General features: G+C 42.2%; 1 protein-coding gene across 1 annotated transcript; it reads left to right on the top strand.

Moving 5' to 3' along the window:
* Positions 1-10,285: 10,285 nt before the first annotated feature.
* Positions 10,286-17,218, top strand: LOC101173271 (angiopoietin-4-like). Its single transcript, XM_004082985.5, has 7 exons — positions 10,286-11,660; positions 11,842-11,916; positions 12,010-12,028; positions 12,106-12,203; positions 15,768-15,885; positions 16,056-16,241; positions 16,824-17,218. Exons 2-7 carry the CDS (start codon positions 11,848-11,850, stop codon positions 17,120-17,122), a joined length of 789 nt encoding a protein of 262 aa, XP_004083033.1. The 5' UTR covers positions 10,286-11,660; positions 11,842-11,847; the 3' UTR covers positions 17,123-17,218.
* Positions 17,219-19,742: the final 2,524 nt, after the last annotated feature.

Genomic DNA, 19,742 nt, shown 5'->3' with positions numbered 1-19,742 from the left:
TTAAGTGTGTGCCTCAATCTTTGAGTTTTTTTTATATTGATGAAAGCTCTTTACTTAAATGCTGTCAGACCCATTTTTAAATTCCTGATAAATGAAAATACAACAATTCAAAAGTCATAATACCTTTCTAGTTGTAATGCATTTCTTGAGCATTATGTTGACCTGTCCTTCTCAGCTCCCAATATGTCTAAAATTCAAAATGTATTGCTAAACTGCAATGGAAACCTTCCTTCCTCTTTCGGCTTCTCCCATCAGGGGTCGCCACAGCGAACAAGTCGCATGGTAAATTTGGCAATGTTTTTACGCCGGATGCCCTTCCTGACGCAACCTTCTCAAACCGGGCTTGGGACCGGCACAGAGGTAGAGAAGGGTAAACTGCAATGGAAACACTTTTTTCAAATTAAATGAGTTTCGTGACCAACAACTGGATGGCAATGCACTTCTTGGTAGGAACTGACTGGCTTGGGCTCTGCACAGAGGGTGCCACAGCTCATCAGAAATTGAGATCCAGCCGTCTGCCTGTTCTTGTGACAGACTACTTCGCCAAACATGGATCCAGCAGCCGAACCCGGCGGGGTATGCGTCTTTGTTTTTGGGGCACGGCCGCCAGCTCCATCGTCTAACCTGTGTGACCGAAGCCATAATGTCACGGCTACAAATCAACCCACTTGTCAGGGACACATCTGTCGTGACTCCTCCGTGCACTCAGTCATCAGCGACCATCGGAGCAGCGCTTGGAGCAAGGCTCGCACACGCAACGAGAATGGTGCTTTCGGACAAATTCAACGGGGACTCCGAGAAATGCGTGGGCTTCATCATGCAGTTTGATCTGTTTCTGCGCCAACAATGAAGCCTCTATCCCACGGAAGACGCTAAAGTGTCGCTGGTGTGGTATCTCCTGACTGGAAAAGTGTGAGTGGATAGCTATCCTCTGGACTGGAGGTGCGTTACCCTTCCACTCATAAGCCACACTCACAAAGCAGCTTTGGGTGGTGTTTAACCATTGCGCGGACGGCAAAGACCCAAGCGAACAGTTATATGGGATCAAGCAGACCACAGCCACTTACTTGACGCAGTTCTGGACGCAGTTCTAGTGGCATGCACAGACTGGACAGTCAGCTCGCCGATGACAGCTTTTCGTGAGGGACTCACCGCAAAGCTGCAACAGGAACTGGCGTGCCACGAGGAGAAATTATCCTTGGATCAACTCATAGCTCTTACCATCAAACTGGGTAATCTGCTGAGAACCAGGCGGTCACGCAATCCAGCCTCAGCGAACATCACGTCCGTCGCATTGCTTTCCCCTGGGGCTGCTGGCTCAGATCACGAGCCCATGCAGCTCGGCTCCACCCAGCTATCTCCATGGGAGTCGATTCCGGGAGGATTTCTGCCTCTACTGCGATCAGCCTGGCCACGTTCACAAAAGGGATGTGCTAAAATATCGATTTGGTAATATACCTCAATATTCAGTCCTGTAATTGATTCTCGATGCGTTTTAATCAAGTATCAATCTTTTATTTACGTTTGAAAACCTCGTAAAATGTTATATTAATCATCCTTTGGTGAGACGATTCTTCGGAGGCTAGATAGGGGGCGCTCGTTGGGAGATTGGCTGTCGTGGGCGGACGAAGAAGAATACACGTTCAAACAAAAATGGCAGAGGGGAAAAACAAGGAAAACACCAAGAGCAGTAAGTTAAAAGACGCGCCTGGAGCATTTAAGCTGCATCACCTGGAATTGTGTGAGAAAGCCGTGGTTGTAGCTGGCCTGAAGCCGACACAGCCCGGCGTGGATACCTTTTTCCAGGCGAAGCTACCACCGTCTTCTGCGAGAGCAGAGGCAATAACAAACAGGATTGCTCCCTGCAGCGAGGTGGAGACTCGGGTTTTTATTGATGGCATTAGAGCCACGCTTTGACATTCCCTCTCGGAAATACTGAAAGAATTATCCCTGCACTGTACGCCCAGACCAGAGCTATGGTTACAGGAGAAAAAGTGGGGCTCACGTATGACGGCTGAACCCCCAGGGCCACAGAGTCCTACGTGACGTTCACAGTGCATTTTTATTAACAAGGACTGGGAAAGGAAGTTGGATGTCCTTCAAACCTGGGCAATGCATGAATCGCAATAATTCAATTAAAAAAATGTAAATAGCCCAATATCACAACAATAGTTATCTCAATGGGCTTTTTAATAAACATGAAATCATGAAAAGCATGAAGTCATATAATTCAATAGGTTAATAACTAAACAGAACTAAACAGACTGAGCTAAAATACTGGTAGGCATTGTTTTTCAAAGACTAAAATGACTGATTTCAGCAATGTTACACAAAAGTCTGTTTGGAGAGGGAGAGGGGGAGGAGGGGACCGCCCACCCCCCCATCCAGGTGCAGGGAAGGCCCCCCTACAGGGGCTCCCCCGGCGCCCAGAGGCATAGGCGAACCTGGCGTCCGGGCCCAGAGGGGAGGAGCTCTTAGCCGTACCAGGCGGCAGCCATGGGGGCCACCGGGCGCCAGACGCCGAGACAAGGGCCAAGGACGAGGCCAGGGCCCCGAGAGAACCCATGAGCCGCTCACCACCCAACCGGCGCCCTGTCTCTGCAAGCCAGGCCCGGCACCCGACCCGAGCAACCCAGAGAATGCCCCGCACCCACAGCCCCTCCCATAACCCTATCGTCTACAACCCTCCTCCCGCGCCAAATTATCTAGCCCCTCCTCCCAAACCACTGCCCTCCCCACTCTGTGATAGGGAGGGAGAGCCCCAGAGGATCCCACCGAGCCAGCCGCCAGGTCCGTCCCACCCATGCACTCTCGCTCACATACTCACAATCTTCTGATTGCCCCCACCCCCCGTCGCCATGCAGTAACCCTGCATAACTGTGTTGTTTTTCATGTGTATGCTAAACCCACAGGCTGAATATTAGGTTATAAATAAATCTACATTTAGACATTTTCTAAGTAAAGCTTTGTGACTATCAACCTGCGTCACAGACACGACTCCCGCGGGTGTGTAATCCCAACAATGTTCTGACCCAGGTAGGACAACGATGGATAATTTTGAGGACATTGAAGTTCCTGAAGAAAACAGTATGTTTAATGGCAACTGGGCAGATTTGTTTTCTTTCAGCAACATTACCAGTATGCTTAATATGTAATGAGGAATTAATTCAATTCAATTTTATTTGTATAGCCCAAATTCACAACAACAGTCATCTCAATGTGCTTTTTACCGGTACTTGTAAGGTAAACATACAATCAAAAGTAATCATAAATGCATAGAATTCAATAGATAATACCAAACTTTAACTAAACATCTATTATTATTGTCTATTATACAAGCGCACCCTTATGCATCTCCATTGCCCCCCAGGGCCCTTCCTATTGTCATCCCTCCATTTTATGTAATCTATATCTAGTATGACAAGCTTAAAATGCCAATATGGTCTAAGATTTATTATTAAACTAAAATATTTATGTGTTAATTAATACTATATCCTAATCCAGAGGTTTGTGATTGTAGTGCTCTCGTCAGGACATGCAAATCCGTAGACTTAACACCAAGCTTAACTCCTTTCAAAGAATCAGATGAGTCGTTGTAGTAATGTTTCGACATTTTACTGAACTCTTTCAGTGAACAGGAAGTAAAAACTAAAATACCGTACAAAGGAAACAACACAATTCAATGTACAGATTCAGACTTCCTTGAAATAATGAACAATACTTCAAATTAACATGTAATTAAACAATAAATCACACTTTTCATTTAATCACATTTTGCGTGATTGAATTAAATATTTCACACTAGTTGGTTTGAAGGCATAGATATGCGTGTGTGAACATTATTTGTATTGTGTACATGTTGACATGTGAACATTTTTTGGAGCCAACAGGCGTGTTCATACCATTTGAGTGTGTGTGTGGACAGGCCCCGCCCTTATAGACTTGTAAAACATCTGAACCTCACCGTAATGAGTATAGCCATCCAGAAACTTGTTGTCTTATGCTGCTTCATGGTTTTACACCCCCCCCCCCCTTATAATCACCCTTCTATCCTCCCCTCTTCTTCCCTCCTTTCCTTTTCCATCCGATCCAACACAAAAGATCTTCAAATACGATTAAAATGAATAAAGTTTAGCCTTGATTCCAAAAGGGGTTTATTCAAACATAACTCTGGTTTGTCTGAAGATTCTTAACCCCTGTTGTTAAATTAAAATATTTCCACACAAGAGGCCTTCAGCTTTCATCAGTTTGCCCAGCTGTTGGACAGGAAGTTAAAAATAAATAAATAAATAAATCACACCATTTGTATGTCAATCTTAACTGCAGATGGCATTGGTTGAAGAGAGACTGTGATCCCTGAGGCTTTCTTTTCTTTCCCTTTCTGACTTCTACAGGAAGTGACCTCACTAACTTGAACTAACTTCATTAACAATGACAACATGTCTTCTTAAAGAGAAACACACATAAGTGGTACATAACAGTGCTCCTACTTCAACAGACCTCTGCCGTCGACACACACATATACAGCCATGCACTTCATCCACACCAAAACAAAATGTACAACACTGCAGAGCCTGTTCTATGGTAACAGATTATTTAATACACCATGGTTAACCTAAAGTGCTCAATTTTTTTATTTCTTGTGAGTTTGGTCCCTCAACTTTTTCTGTAGTGTCTCGGGACTGGCCAATTTATTTTTTCACTCAATCTTCTGATTTCTTGAGATTTTGGTCTCTCACCTTTCTTTGTTTATTGAGACTATCCAATTTTGTACTTCGGGGGTCTTCACCTGCCTGGGAAACGAACCCAGTAAACCTCCCTCCCGTCAGAGAACTGTTGGAGCCAATACCTCAAGGACTGAATCGGGGGGTCTGACCTCCCCGGGAATCGTTCGAACCCAGTAAACCAGCCTCCCGTTGGAGCACCACCTCTAGAACAATTAGTCACTGATTTCTTTATTTCAGTCCATAAAACTTTAACTTCACTTTTATTCTGTAAACTTAAACTTCACTGTAGTAATGTTCCCAAATGCACAATTCTACAATTTACTTAATTACTCACTTCGTGGACATCAGTCACTTGATTTGGTTACGTCCAATGCCGAATTCGATTCAACAGGTTTCTGTTTACCTCTCACTTGGGTGTACCGATATCGTTAGTCCACTAGTGAGAAACCCTTCAACCAGGCCGAACTCCTCCGCCAATCAGCCCTTTCCATCCCAGTGGGGCCTTCAAGTTATTGCGGCCCTCCCAAGTTTAGATGGTTAACGATATCAAAACCAAGATGTGCAAATGGGAAAAAGGAAAAATCAAAAGTCAGTATGAATTTTCAAACCTTTTGAAAAAGGGAGCGCCAGGTAGTCCGCAGAAAAAGTGCCTCACTTCTGCTCTGATCTGCTCTGGGCAGATCCGGGGAGGGTCTCCCTCGGGGGTCCCTGGCTCGTACCTGGGGTTGGGGTGGGGGGTGCCCGGAAGTCCAGGGTGGTGGTGGAGTGCTTGTCTTCAGCTGTGGGCGGTCTTCTGGGGCGGGTACTCGCATTAGGCCATCCCTGCACGGCGGGGGGGGCTGCTCTTCTTGTTGGGATGGAGCTGCACTCTTTGTCCCCCCATGCCTCGATGTTCTCTGGCCTTGGCCTGGGTGGCGGTTGGGATCACCCGGGGGACGGTTGTTCTCTATCTGCTACCGTGCGGATGTTGGGGGGTTCTAGCTGCTGCTGCTGCGGCGGGGGTCTTGGTGTGGGGATGACTGGGAACTTTCCCTCCTTCTTTTTACATTCCATTATCCATTTTAGAGGAACATAAACACTCACTTGAGCACAGGTGTTAGCTCACCTTTGCACAAATAGTTTGCGTGATTGAATGAAATGTTTCACACTAGTTGGTTTGAAGGCATAGATATGCGTGTGTGAACATTATTTGTATTGTGTACATGTTGACATGTGAACATTTTTGGAGCCAACAGGTATGTTTATAACATTTGAGTGAGTGTGTGTGGACAGGCCCTGCCCTTATAGACATGTATTACATCTGAACATCACCGTAATGAGTATAACCATCAAGCATTGTTGTTTTGTGTTGCTTCCTGGTTTTACACCCCCCCCCCCCTTTCTATAATCACCCTCCTATCCCCCCCCTCTCTCATATCCCTCTCTCTTCTTCCCTCCTTTCCTTTCCGTCCGATCCAACACAAAAGATTTTTAAATATGAATAAAATTAATAAAGTTTGGCCTCGAATACAAAAAGGGGTTTATTCAGACATACCTGTGGTTTGTAAGAATATTCATAACGCCTGTTGTTAAAATAAATTATGGCCAACACAAGAGGCCTTCAGGTCTCATCTGTTTGCCCACCTGTTGGACAGGACAAGTTATAGAAAAATAAAAATAAAAAATAAAAAACTTGGTTAGTGGTCATTGTTCTCACAGCAACTATCTTGTGACTATGGGAGAGAAGCTGTGGCCCAGGTTTTTAGCGGAGGAAATTTTTTCTGGCTTTTTGTAGACATCAGCAGGAGTACATCTCCTCGAAATCAATCCTTTCTCCATAGCTGTCCCAGCCTTAGCGTGGTCCTCAGCATTCAGAAATGTATGGCTATGTAGCCCCACATAGGTCGTGTCATAAGTAAATGTTGAGTTAGGCCTCAAATCATGCAGCCCTTTGACTGTGGAAGCCTTTTGAGTGGAGAATTCCAGTGAGAATTTGCTGTTTTCATGTCTCTGTTCTAGTTTCCTCCAGCATGTCTGGAAGCTCCTCTGTACGGCACCAGGGCAGGGAGGAGCTGAACCAGGGTTTCTGGTTTAGAAACGTTCAGATCTGAGGGGTGGTGAGGCAAATAGAAAAAGCAAAACAATTGAAAACAAACACGTATTGGAAATCCCCTTAACATTTGAAATCAATGTAACTAACAGTTCCAAATAGTATAGGGTCACCTAATGGAGCTTGTTTAAAGCACTTTTCGTTTTTGACCAAAGCCGCTGAAGCATAATGTGAAGAATTTGGTTTTTCTTATTATTCATCTGTCTGAAAATGAAATCCCTCGTCAAACATCATTAAAAATGACAGATTTGTTGCACGTTATGTGACCTATACTGTCAAAATAAAAACGCATAAACCTTAAAATCTTTCAAAAGGTATTATTTGACCTTCTTTGACGTAATTTATCTAGTGGATACTGTTTAGAAGACGTTTAGAAGTGAGATTACCAGTTTAACTGTCCTTGAAAATCCTGCATCAAAACATAGATTTCAATGAGAGTTTATGTATACAAAAAGATAAACTGGTCTGGAACAGTAAGAACTGAATTCAATTAACATTTTGTTAGCATGTTTTACTTGGAGTTGCCGCTTTCATGCAACTTTATGTATTTGGGACTTTGTTGTCAATCAACCATGAATTACACCATCTATGACACATGTGTCAAACTCAAGGCCCGCGGGCCAAATGTGGACCGCCATATCAATTTATGTGGCCCGCAAGAGCATAAAAGTTTTTAATTTCTTAAAATAAAAAATAAAAGTTGGTGTGTATTTATTCATATCTAGGGGGAATTGGACTTGAAATATCGGATTGGGAAACTAGACATTAGGACTTAAACACTGTCCATATGGACTAACCTGACAGAATCAAATTTAAGAGGATTTATGCTAGAGTAACAAGCAAACATATGTTTTCTATGCAACTTTAATTGTCAAATTAAAAGGTTATAATAAATAAATAATGAGTTATTTAACATTAAGGAGTAGTTACGTTTATTTTTCATTACATTTAGTTACATGTGTAAGTTATATCTGGCCCTTTGAGGACAACCACTATGCTGATGTGGCCCTCGGAAGAAATTAGTTTGACACCCCTGATCTATGACAATCCTTGAACGCCCCTTTTTCCCATTTTACTCATAGTGATTGTTGTCCTGTAGTTATACAAACTTGTTGATGAGCTGTGTGTTAAATTAGGCCCACTTATGATCCAGAACCACTTTGGTTCAAAAAAACTGTACAATACTTTTCCTTTCTTTCCCACAATAACACATTGTGAACAAGTTACACAATAAACAGTAATTGAACTATAGTAACTCTCTTCTACTTTGGGCAGGATACACAACAGCTGAGGACTGACTCATGGTTTAGATGTAAGGAAAATAAATCTTTGGTATGAAATAAAAAATAAAGTGGCAGGCTACAGGGACAACACTAGGCAGAACTGACCTGTCAATGTTTGTGGGTTCCTCAGTCTGCTTGTTTTACACCTGATGCTCCTGAACTATCTTCCTGATGGTAATGGGATAAAAAGTGCATTGCCTGGGTCGAAGCTTTTTCTGGATTTTTGTGGTATGAAGTGAGTCCAGATCAGGTAGTCAACATCCCACTATCCCCTGTGCCGTCTTCACCACCCGGATCTCCTGTTCTGGGTTGTGGAGCTTCCATAACTCACTTTCATACTAAGACATGAGACGCTCTGAATTGAGGCTTTGTAAAGGTTTGCAAGAATCTGAAAAGACGGTCGAGTCAATTTCAACTTCCTGAGCCTTTTTATTTTTTTTACCAGGTGTGAGATGTTTACTGTCTAGGAAAGGTCAGAGGAAATGTAAATGCCCAGGAGTTTGATGTTGTCAAACGACCACTTCTCCTTAAATAAAAACAGGGGCACATTTAGTCCCATAGACAGAAATACAATAGCTTTGACTGCAATTATTGCAGAAATTACCTTGGCTGGAAAAGGTGATCTGGGGCCATTTCCTGTTTTCATGGTGGGTGACAAACTCGTGAGCTATGCAAAAGAGTGCAAATCATTCTGGGATCAACACAAAACTCTGCAAGTAAAGATACATTTATGGAAAAATATCTGTTCTTTGGAATGCTCCTTCTTACTGTTTTGTTGAGAAATTTTCTAAAACAAATTTTTACTATGATGACACTTTGTATGTTTTTACATTGCAGTTACTTCACCCTTACCAAAAAGTTTGCATTGTCTCATTTGGTAAGGTCTGAAGTCCAAATGTGTATGTACACTGCACGGGAAGGTAATATGTGAACATACCCAGCATTTATTCCTAAAAGTACCATGTAATAGAGTGGAAATAGGATTGACTTTCTTTTACAGTCCAGTTTCATTGTACTTAAGGGGTAGTTTCTGTGTAACTACTATCTCCTCTTAAATGGTAAGTGCCACAAAACACCCTATAACTTAACATGTAAAATTCACATACAATAAATAGTACTTCCTGTGTACATATTCTGTTCTCATTAATAGTAAGTTCCATGAAAAACACAATAAGGTACACAATAAGGTATATATATATAGATATATACACATATATGTATATATGCACACACATACATATATATATATATATATATATATATATATATATATATATATATATATATATATATATATATATATATGTATACACACACATATATATATACATATATATATACATATATATATACATATATATATATATATATATATACATATATACACATATATATATATATATATACATATATATATATACACATATATATACACACACATATATATATATACACATATATATACACACACATATATATATATACATATATATATACATATATATGTATATATATACATATATACACATATATATATATATACATATATATATATATACACATATATATATACACATATATATATATACATATATATATATATATATATATAGGTAGATCTTTAAAAGTAGCTCACATGCCAAAAAGGTGTGAGCACCCCTGCCGTAGACCCATGTACGATTGCATAGTTTCAACATTGCTCTGTATTTTTTGGGTATAAATTTGTCTGCATTACATTGAGGAACATAAGTGTTTGAATCCTCTTGTCAGTTAATCTTAGTAATTTGTGTCAAAACCCTTATTAGCACCAGAGGTCAGATGTTTCTCGTAGTTGATGAGCAGGTTTCTTTACATATCAGGAGGAATGTTGGTCGACTCTTCTTTACAAATAACTTCTAAATCATTCAGGTTTGGTGGCTGTATCTTCAGCTCTTTCCATAGGTTCGAATAAGGATTACCAGATACTGGCAGGAACACTCAATGACCTTGATATGCATCTTCTTAATCGCATTCCTTAGCTTTATGTTGTAGGTCACTATCCTGTTGGAAGACTCATCCATTATTTGTTTCAAGCCTCCGGGCTTAAGGAGGGAAGGAGGTTATCACTCAGCATTTGACGGTACATGGCTCCGCCTATCCTCCCATCCACACGTGAAGCAGCCCTGTGTAGAAAAACACCAAAGCAAGGAAGTGGAATGCTTCCACTTCCATGCTTGACAGTGTGGATGATGTTCTTTGGGTCATAGACAACATTTTCTCTTCGTCCAAAAACGACAGGTGGAGTTGATGCCAAAGAACTCCAAGTTTTCCAAGTAGTCCATTCTGGTCTTGTTCAGGTCTACAATTGTCTCCCTTAAATCCACTGAACGTTCTTTAGTCTTTCCTATGTTGGAAAGTTTGGAATCTGACTAATGGATTGATTCTGTGAACAGGTGTCTTTTCTATAGGGGATTTGTTCAAACAGATGTCAGGTGATAGGTTGATCAGGGGAGTCTGTTAACCAGAAATCGTAGGGCTTCCGGGGGAATCAAATACTGATTTCCTTCACTGTATATGCACTCTAACAAATGTGTACACACTCTTGTGCAACTCATAAGGTTAGCTTTGCATGTGTTTCTATGTTCAAATCCAACTTTGTAGGTCCAATGCCAAATAATGTCATTTCCTGACAACCCTAGTCCTTCACAGCAAGAGCTCACAAAAAAGACGCTGCAAGTTGAAGGTGTTTTCCTTCCATTCCTGAAGAACCCTTATGGATATATAGACTCAATGCAATAACGTATGCTAAAGATGCACGCACCATCGAGTTGTGTTGGATGAACTTGTTGTTTCTCTTGGTCAATTCAGAAGACTCACAAGGGCTTGAGAGCAAACACAGCTCGAAACTAGAATCTCAGGAAACTGCCTAGGTTGTTTAAAATAAAGGCAGTCAAGCAGCCCATTAATACAGGAGCTATAGCCAACGACAGGAAATAACAGTCTCTCTTTGAGCAACATTAATTGATCATTTGTGCATTTATTTAAATTCTATTGGATTCAGAGCAGTGAAAAGCTGTTTTTCTCTGCTTCAGAGTCCGTTGCAGTTACAATAATTGCGTAAACAGTTGATCAATCATAATGATTCAAAGAGCATCAACACCAGAGATAAAGCGCCACTGTTAAAGGGTTAATTTGACCCTCTGTTGGCCGTCAACCCAAAACTTCAGAGTTAGACTGAAAACAAAACATGAGTCTTTCTTTTGGTTTTTCCTGGAATGTTGTTTAGTCAGGCAGGTGTAGCCAGGTGGGCGATGTCCGAGAAGCAGAAATGTCCTCCTGGGCAGTCATGACCCAAACATGGAGAAACTTATCTTTTTGCCACAGGCTAAAAAAAGTCAGTGTTTCCTCAGAGGATAGGTGGAGGCTTCATATGCTCACACTTGCCTCACACTCACCCTAACCTAACGGGAATGAGGACATTCACAGTGATGAAGAAGGAGGTGTGGCAGTCCAGATAGAGTTTAAAAGACGCTGTTTGTTCCAAGACTTTCAGCTGCGACTCGAGCTTCACACAGCAAACAGGTATGTGTTGACTGTGAAACTGTGAGGTTATAGCCAACAGGTTTTCATTAGACAACTTAGTAAAATGCATGGGTTTCCATAATGTTCAAATTTTCCAATTTCATTATAACTGTTTTAAACGTTCTCTGAGCAAAAGTTTGCTCTGCAACATGTGAGACAGATGTGTTTCTCCTGAACTCAGGTCAAGATGGGAGGTCTCCTCGGCTGGTCTGAACTCATGTTAGCTCTCCTCTTGATCTTCTCCATGCAGACTGGGGTAAAGAAAGCTAAAAACTTATGTTGTGTAAATAACTGTTGATGCATAGATTAAGTCTCATCCTGTCTTGTTTTTTTATTTCTAATAATACAGAGTGGATCAGTAAATGCAGGTAAAGAACATGTTGTTAAGGAATTTTTAACTTTAACACCCAGAAACTGTAAATATAGTTTCTTTTTCCCTTGTTAGTTGGACCAACTGATTGTTCAAACATTCGGACTGTTTCACCAAATGGAGCCAGTGGGGTTTACAGCATCCAACCTGTAGGATTCGGGTACAGCTTTAAGGTATCAAACATGACTTCTTATTGCAGTTTGTGATTTTTTCTTTTCCAATAATCTGCTAAAATAATGTATGAAATATTTTAGAGTTTAGAGACAAGACAAAATGAAATGATAATGAGGCAACAGTGTCAAACTTTTAAAATAATAAGTCTGTCATGGATATGCCAACTAAATCAGTTTGTAAATGCAGAAGTAAATTGGTTTTAAGAAGAAAAAAAATCTCACAGCCCACTTTTAATCTGGTTCCTGTTTCAGATAAAAAAAAACATGTTATGCCTCATATTCAGCAGTGCAGTGTATTAAAAGTTAACTGCTGAGTCTTTAAAGACCATCAAGGAAGATGCATCATATTTATGGAACTGGGTTTTTTTCATCCCTGAATTTTGAAAACCCCCCTCCTAACCGCTTAGTTAGGATTGCAGGCGTGCAGTTGTAAAATGCAGGGTTGCTCGGTTAGAATTGCGGCTGCGCGTTTGTAATGTTCGCTCACTCAGTTCCTGAATACGCCCGCTCAGTTGTCTTTACGCTCTTTCACTTTATGGCAGCAATGAAACGGCATAGTTCTTAACTTTTTCTTCTGGCATACATTAGTTTTCTCCATCTGAGGCTCATTCTAGTTTGCTAATTAGAAGTTGGTTAACAAATCTTCACCTGCCTGGTCCTCTCAGAGCGGCCAGGCTTGTGGGTATCCTGTCAGCTGCAGTGGTGGTCGGGCATGCGGCGCTGGGGGTTGGATTGGCTAGAAGGGGTTACTGCATGGCGACGGGGGTAGGTGGGCATCCAGAAGATTGTGAGCATTTGTGCGAGAGTGCATGGGTGGGGCAGACCTGGGGGCTGGCTCACCGGGATCCTCTGGGGCTCTCTCTCCCCATCGCAGAGTGGGGAGGGCATCAAGGGGGGGTATGGGAGGAGAGGTCGGATAATATGGGGGGTGAGGAGGGCTGTAGAGGGTAGAGGGGGGGTGGAGTTGTGGTTGCGCGGTGATCTCTGGGTTGCTTGGGTCTGGTGCCTGGGCTGGCTTGCGGAGACGGGGCGCCGGCTGGGTGGTGGGCGGCTCATGGGTTCTCGGGGGCCCTGGCTTCGTCCTTGGCCCGCTTCACCGTGTTCTGCACCCGGTGGTCCCCATGGCTGCTGCCTGGTACGGCCAAGCACGCCTGTCCTGTGGCCTGGGGTTCCAGACCGGGTTGCCTATGCCTCTCGGCGCTGGGGGGTCCCCCTTAGGGGGGCCCCCTCTGCGCCTGGCTGGGTGGGTGGGCAGTCCCCTCCTCCCCCCCTCCCGGGCTGCTTGGGTTCCGTCGCCTGGGGCGTTCCTGGCCTGGGGGGTCCCCCCCCCCTCTCCTGGTCTGGCTGGGAAGGCTCTGGATCCCCATATGAACACACGGTTCACTTCGGCAGCGTGCATGTATCTCCACCCCCATGTGCACGTGCACACTGCCACACTGCTCCCTGTCTGCTTCATCCCTCCTCCTAACCTACATTGAATAAATGGACAGATGTCTTCCGCTCATCTTCATATCAGAATATCACCTTTGGATGTTATATTTGTCTTTACAGCAGATCTGGTATAATTGTTAAACAGTTTAAAATAATAACTTATTCGAATCAGCGCTTGTATCCCCCTCATTCTCCAGCTCTCTTCGTTTTATTCTCTTCCACCCCCCCCCCCCCCCCCCCCCTTACATTCTTCCCCTGTCCCTCCCCACACACACTAAATGTAACAAATACATAAAAAAATAATAAAAAGAACAAAAAGGGGTTCATACAAATTTACACTCTGGTTTTTCGAAGTTCGATAACCTCTTTTTGTGATAGTAAAATCTGTCCAACACAAAAGGCCCACATCTCTAATCTGTTTGCTCAGTTGTTGGACAGACTTAGTTAAAAAAAAAAAGAGTTGGTTTACATATGTGGAAAACTGAGATCCTGTCAACAGTAAATGTTGAAGTCACATTTAAAACCAGCTTCATTCCTGTTGTAAGATATCTTTTGATAAAAGCTTGAATAAATCCATCTCAGTGGCCTTCTGGTAGAGTATCTATCCTGAGACTGGAAGGTCGTGAGTTTAAATCCAGGCCGAGTCATACCAAATACTCAAATTGGGACCCAGTGCCTCCCTGCTTGACACTCAACATAAAGTGGTTGGATTTGGGTGTTAAACCACCAAATGGTTATCGAGCGCAGCTGCCAACTAGGCACAGGATGTCTAATGTACATCTACTGTTGATGTTTACAGAACATCTCTGACTACTCTATTTTGTTAATCTATTAGATAGTGTTCTAACAGATCTCTGCACATGGAGGAATCCTACACATTTACCTGTAGAAATTTCATCTTGGGATATTTTGAGATGTCTATATAACTTGTTTAAACATTGACTAATTAAAGAATATTTACTGCAACTTTACTACCATTCATTCATCTTCAGACCCCACTGAATCACTTTTGGGGTCACAAGTTTGTTGGTTCCAACACAGCTTCTGTTGAAGGTGGAGTACACAGTACACAGGTCACCAGTTTGTCACAGGGCCACAGAAACACACACAGGCAATTAGCAGACATCAGTTAACTATGACAGCTAACCATTATGTCACTGTGCAGCCTTTTTGTTGACAGACAACTAGTCTTCACAAAGTTCTACATTCCAAGAAGCAGCAGACATTTCTATTGAAATGTATCCGGGGTTGAAGGTCACAGAAACCTCTATCAAAACAACATTCCAACATTTCTAATTCTGCTTAGATTTTTAACTTGTCATACAGTTGAAAAAAATAATGGTTAAAAGTTTAATCTATAGTCAGAGTGGATTGTTATCAGAATGAGTTTAAAAAACATTTCTTACCTTCTGCTGAACAACAGAGTTTAGTTGCAGTTCAAATGTGAAATTCTTAAACCAAAGACCTGCATTTACATGTAAAGATGAGGAAAGAGGTGGATTTTACACTAATGTTGTCATGTTTATTTTTGATAGTAAAAGGAGAAAAAGGATGACAGTGTACCAGGATTACAACGATAGGAACATGTTTGACTTGGCTTTTGTATTTTATATCTATTGAATGTTTTAAAAAGTTTTCTAATAGACATATAAAAATATTTAAAAAATAGAAGTTTAGAAGTAGATACGTATGAAACCCCTAAATGCAGAACACTAATGGTAGAATTCTAATAGAGGAACATAATTGAGAATAGACATCCATGTCCATTAGATAACTAATACATCTGTTGTAGATGTTATCAAACAGACATCTTGTGTCCAGTGTGACACAAGCCTTGTGCGTTGTATATTTATAAGTAAATAAATTAATTTGAATTTGTAAACAACGCACAAAGCATGATTAGACTGTGACGCAATCAGCTGTGTCTGCAAGAGATCTAAAGAGGATTAGACCTCTATGAATTGATGTATATCAGATGCATTATGCATATCTATAGCTGTGAGCTTTGGAATAGTGTGTCTGTTGCTCACCGCTCCTTGGGAAGGATCAAATGTGGAAAACACATTTCACACACCAAGGTGCATGAAAACAAATGGGAACTAACTTTAAATCTCTTCATCTGTTCCTGTACAGGCTTACTGTGAGATTGGTGAAAATGGAATCTGGACAGTGATCCAGAAGCGTACTGGAGGGGCAGTGGCCTTCGACAGGGAATGGGCAGCATATAAGAATGGATTTGGATTTCCTTCATGTATGTAAAAAAAGGGATCTTTGGTTCTCAAACTATCTCAGCTACAATGTTTTAAATTCAGAACTAATTGGGTGTTGTGTAAAGTGAACAACAGGGTTCATTCATCATTCATCTCTCAGTAAAAAGTTTAAAATAATCAGCATAAACTTTGCTTGTCCTGATTCCTTCAGGGGATCAATGGCTCGGTCTGGAGAAGATTTCTGCTATGACCAAAGACAAATCCAAGAGGTGGAAACTGAGAGTGGACCTGTGGGACTTTGAAGGTGGCAGTGCTTATGCTGAGTATGAAGACTTCAGGGTGGGAGATGAGAGCACAAACTACAGACTGAGTGTTGGCAGATACAGTGGAACCGCAGGTACTGATGCAATCTTACATGAAGATCATAGAAAAACATATTCTGATGTAATAACATTATCTCACATACATTTCAAGCCTCAAAATTTAAATTCTTGCCATTCCCACACTTTATTTATAGCCTCTACCATCATGTTCTTCTCCATGCCTCTTAGATGTCTTTTTTGGTTACAGTCTATGAAATGCTACACACCTTGTGTTACACCAATAAAACATTATAAGATTTGAGTAAAGCTGCAGAGACAAATGAGTAAAGCCATGTTCTGTTAAAAAAAGGGTTCTTTGTATTAATTGACTTGCTTTCTTCATGTATTTTTGGTACTGTTGTGTTTGTACAACTGCAAGAGAGCAGCCAGAAAAACAAACATCATTTATTCAGATTTCTTTTTTGCTGTGTGACCAGAAAAAAAGAGAACAATGCAAAAAAGATCTACAGTTGTTGTGCAGTTTGATCCAGTTTTAGAGTTTTGTTGGGGTTATTTTTCGCCAGTCCATTGATTGATTGATCATGTTTGCTGTGGGTCAGCAGCAAAGTCTGTCTGTTTTTTGAACACTAAACACTGATCAATGTTTCTGTCTTAAGGTGATGCTATCCGAGGAGCCTATCCCGGCGTCGACCAAAATGGCTATGGCTTCAGCACCTCTGACCATGACAGTGACGGCTGCGACCCTTGCATCTTTGGTGATATTGCTATAAATGCATGCACTGATTTTGACAGTGGCGGCTGGTGGTACAGCAAGTGCGGCTCTGCCAGTCTGAATGGTGACTGGCATCCAAAGGGGGATAACATTGGTTGGTCTTCAGGTCTTCACTGGCTCACCTGGAAAGGACCTGCCCCCTACTCAGCCAAAGCTACCAGAATGATGATCACTCCCATGTAACGGTTTTAAAGTATTTCTGTATTTCCAGACACTTTGTTATTCTAAAACATGGTTATATTTCAGAAAAACAATAAACGAGTTGAAACTTCTGAATAACTGTGTGCCTCAATCTTTGAGAGTTTTTTTATTTGATGAAAGCTCTTCGCTTATATGCCATCAGACACATTTTTAAATTTGCAGTTTTCTTATAAATTTAAATACAACAATACAAAGTCATAACACCTTTCTAGTTGTAATGAGTTTCTTAAGAATCATGTTGAAATGTCCTTCTCTGCTCCCAATATGTCTAAAAGTCAAATGTTTTGCCAAACTACAATGGAAACACTTTTTTCAAATTGAATGAGTCACGTGTGCAACAACCAGATGGCAATGCACTTCTTGGTAGGAACTGGCTGCCTTGGGCAGTGCACAGAGGGTGCCACTAGAGGTCCCACAGCGTCAGAGGGCTCATCAGAAGTTGAGCATGTCATGTGGAACTGTTGGATCCACAGCTCCTCTGTAAAATCACCAACCACAATTTCTCAAAATGGCTTCATCCGTGGGGGCCCTGGCTCATGCCTGGGGTTGGGGTGGGTGATGCTCAGAACTACTGGGTGGTGGTAGGCTGTTTGTCTGGGGCTCGGGGTGCTCTACGGGGGCGGGGCCCTGCGCTGGGGCTGTAGTTTCCCGTTACTGTGCCTCTCTGTGCCATACCATATAGGTGTTAGGGGATCCTGGCTACCACTGCTGCTTCAGCGGGGGTCTTGGTTTGGGGACGACCAGGCAGTCTCTCTTTTTTTCACATTCCATCCTCCACCCCAGTAGAACATAAACTCTCACTCGAGTACAGGTGTCAGCTCACCTTTGCACAAAATGACCGGATGAAATGTTTCACACATGTTGGTCTGTATGCACAAGTAGAGTCAGGACCATAAATATTTGGACAGAAACACATTCTTTCTGATTTTGTTTCTGTACATTACCTCACTAAATTTTAAATAAAACCACACAGATGCCATTGAAGTGCAGACTTTCAGCTTTTTTTTTTCCATCGGTTGAACAAAAAGATTGCATGAAAATGTGAAAAACTAAACCTGTCACCTGTCTAAAATTTTCACATTTGTTTGAGGATGTTCCTGGTTTAGGTAATAGAATTATCAACGCACAATTCATTGATGGGGGGATATTGTTATTTCTAAATGCTTCTTGGAGAATTTCAAAAATGTATGTTATTGGTTTATTTTTAAATTCTTTATACAAATCGACTGGGAGACCATCTGGATCTGCTTTTTTGCTAGTTTTGAGACTATCAATAGCCTACGTGCACGATAGAACTTCCGGTTAACTTCCGTGTTTCGAGTGTAAGGCCGACAACTTCCTGTTGGTCGTATTATTGTTGTGGGGAGTTTTGTTGAGTTGCTAGTTTTGAGTAAATATGAGCAGATTTCGGGTAAAAGGCGTTTGGTGTTTCAATGCGTGACGTTGTGTACCCCTGTGTGCGAATTCGTTAAAGTACAACAGTACTATAAGCTTTCATAGCTTTCCAATAGATGTGTCGGTGAGAGCTGAATGGATGGTAAGAGTACGGCGGGAGGACTTCACCCCAAGCAAGACGAGTCGTGTTTCGTATTTGCAGCAATCGGAAAGAACGCCTGATCGGAAAGAAAATGCGTCATGTAAACGCGCCGTTCGGAATACTTTGCCCCGATCAAACTCGTTCGGATCAAAATTTCTTTCAGATCGAAATAGGTGGGTTATACCGATCGTTTATCTGATCGTGGAGCATGTAAACGGTCATTCCTATCGTGTGTCACTACTGCTCTGGTTTACGTCACGCATAGATGGTGTTTCGCTGAGAGAAAGCTTTGGAGCTCATACGGGACCGACCAGCAGCTCTGCGGACGCCCCGTGAAAAGCGCTGCTCCGCTCTCGCCCCGCTGGCTCTCCCCTCTCTTACACCCCTGACGAGGGAGATGCGGGTGGGGGATGCGTGCCCACTGACGTCTGGACCCGGCACCCGAGCTCTGCGTTCGGGCTCCGGTGCCAGTGGGAGCGAGTGAACCTCTCTGAGCAGAGCAGCCGGATTTATGAATGTGTTTGAGGGAAAGGGGCTTTGTTACGTGTGCGTTGTGTTTTTTTGTTATGTGTGAGAATTCGGACTGCGAGCCGAGCCAACCCGCCGCTGTGGGTTAGTGGCTGCCGGACTCATGAGGACAGAGCAGAGCTCACAGTGTGTGTGAGCTTTTCAGAGCAGAAATGTCGCTCAGTCCTGTTCAAAAAATCACATGGAATTGTGTTTCTAGTTGTGCCCCGACAAAATAAAGGCTGATGTTTTTCCCAGAGATTTACGTGCAGCCAGGATGCAGATTGCAGCATTTCCCGCATGGTCTTGGATTTTGTGTGTCCATCAAAAGGCTAATGTTGTTAGCCCGTGTTGTTAGCCTGTCCTAACACTGGGTTCTTCTTCCAGCTCCGTACTTCTTCCACAAAAAAAGCACTGACCACACGGATTAAATATAAAATGATGAGCGAACAGGCGTTTCATAATATTCATAACATTAATAAAAGCATGTTTGGAAGATCGCCTCTATTACCGAGCTGCTGCATAAATATATGTGACAGCAAAGGTTTGTTTACAACG

Source organism: Oryzias latipes, chromosome 23, assembly GCF_053564925.1.
Source record: "Oryzias latipes strain Hd-rR chromosome 23, Olatipes_Hd-rR_3.1".
Classification (NCBI taxonomy): domain Eukaryota; kingdom Metazoa; phylum Chordata; class Actinopteri; order Beloniformes; family Adrianichthyidae; genus Oryzias; species Oryzias latipes.
This window is presented reverse-complemented; position numbering and strand designations above follow the sequence as displayed.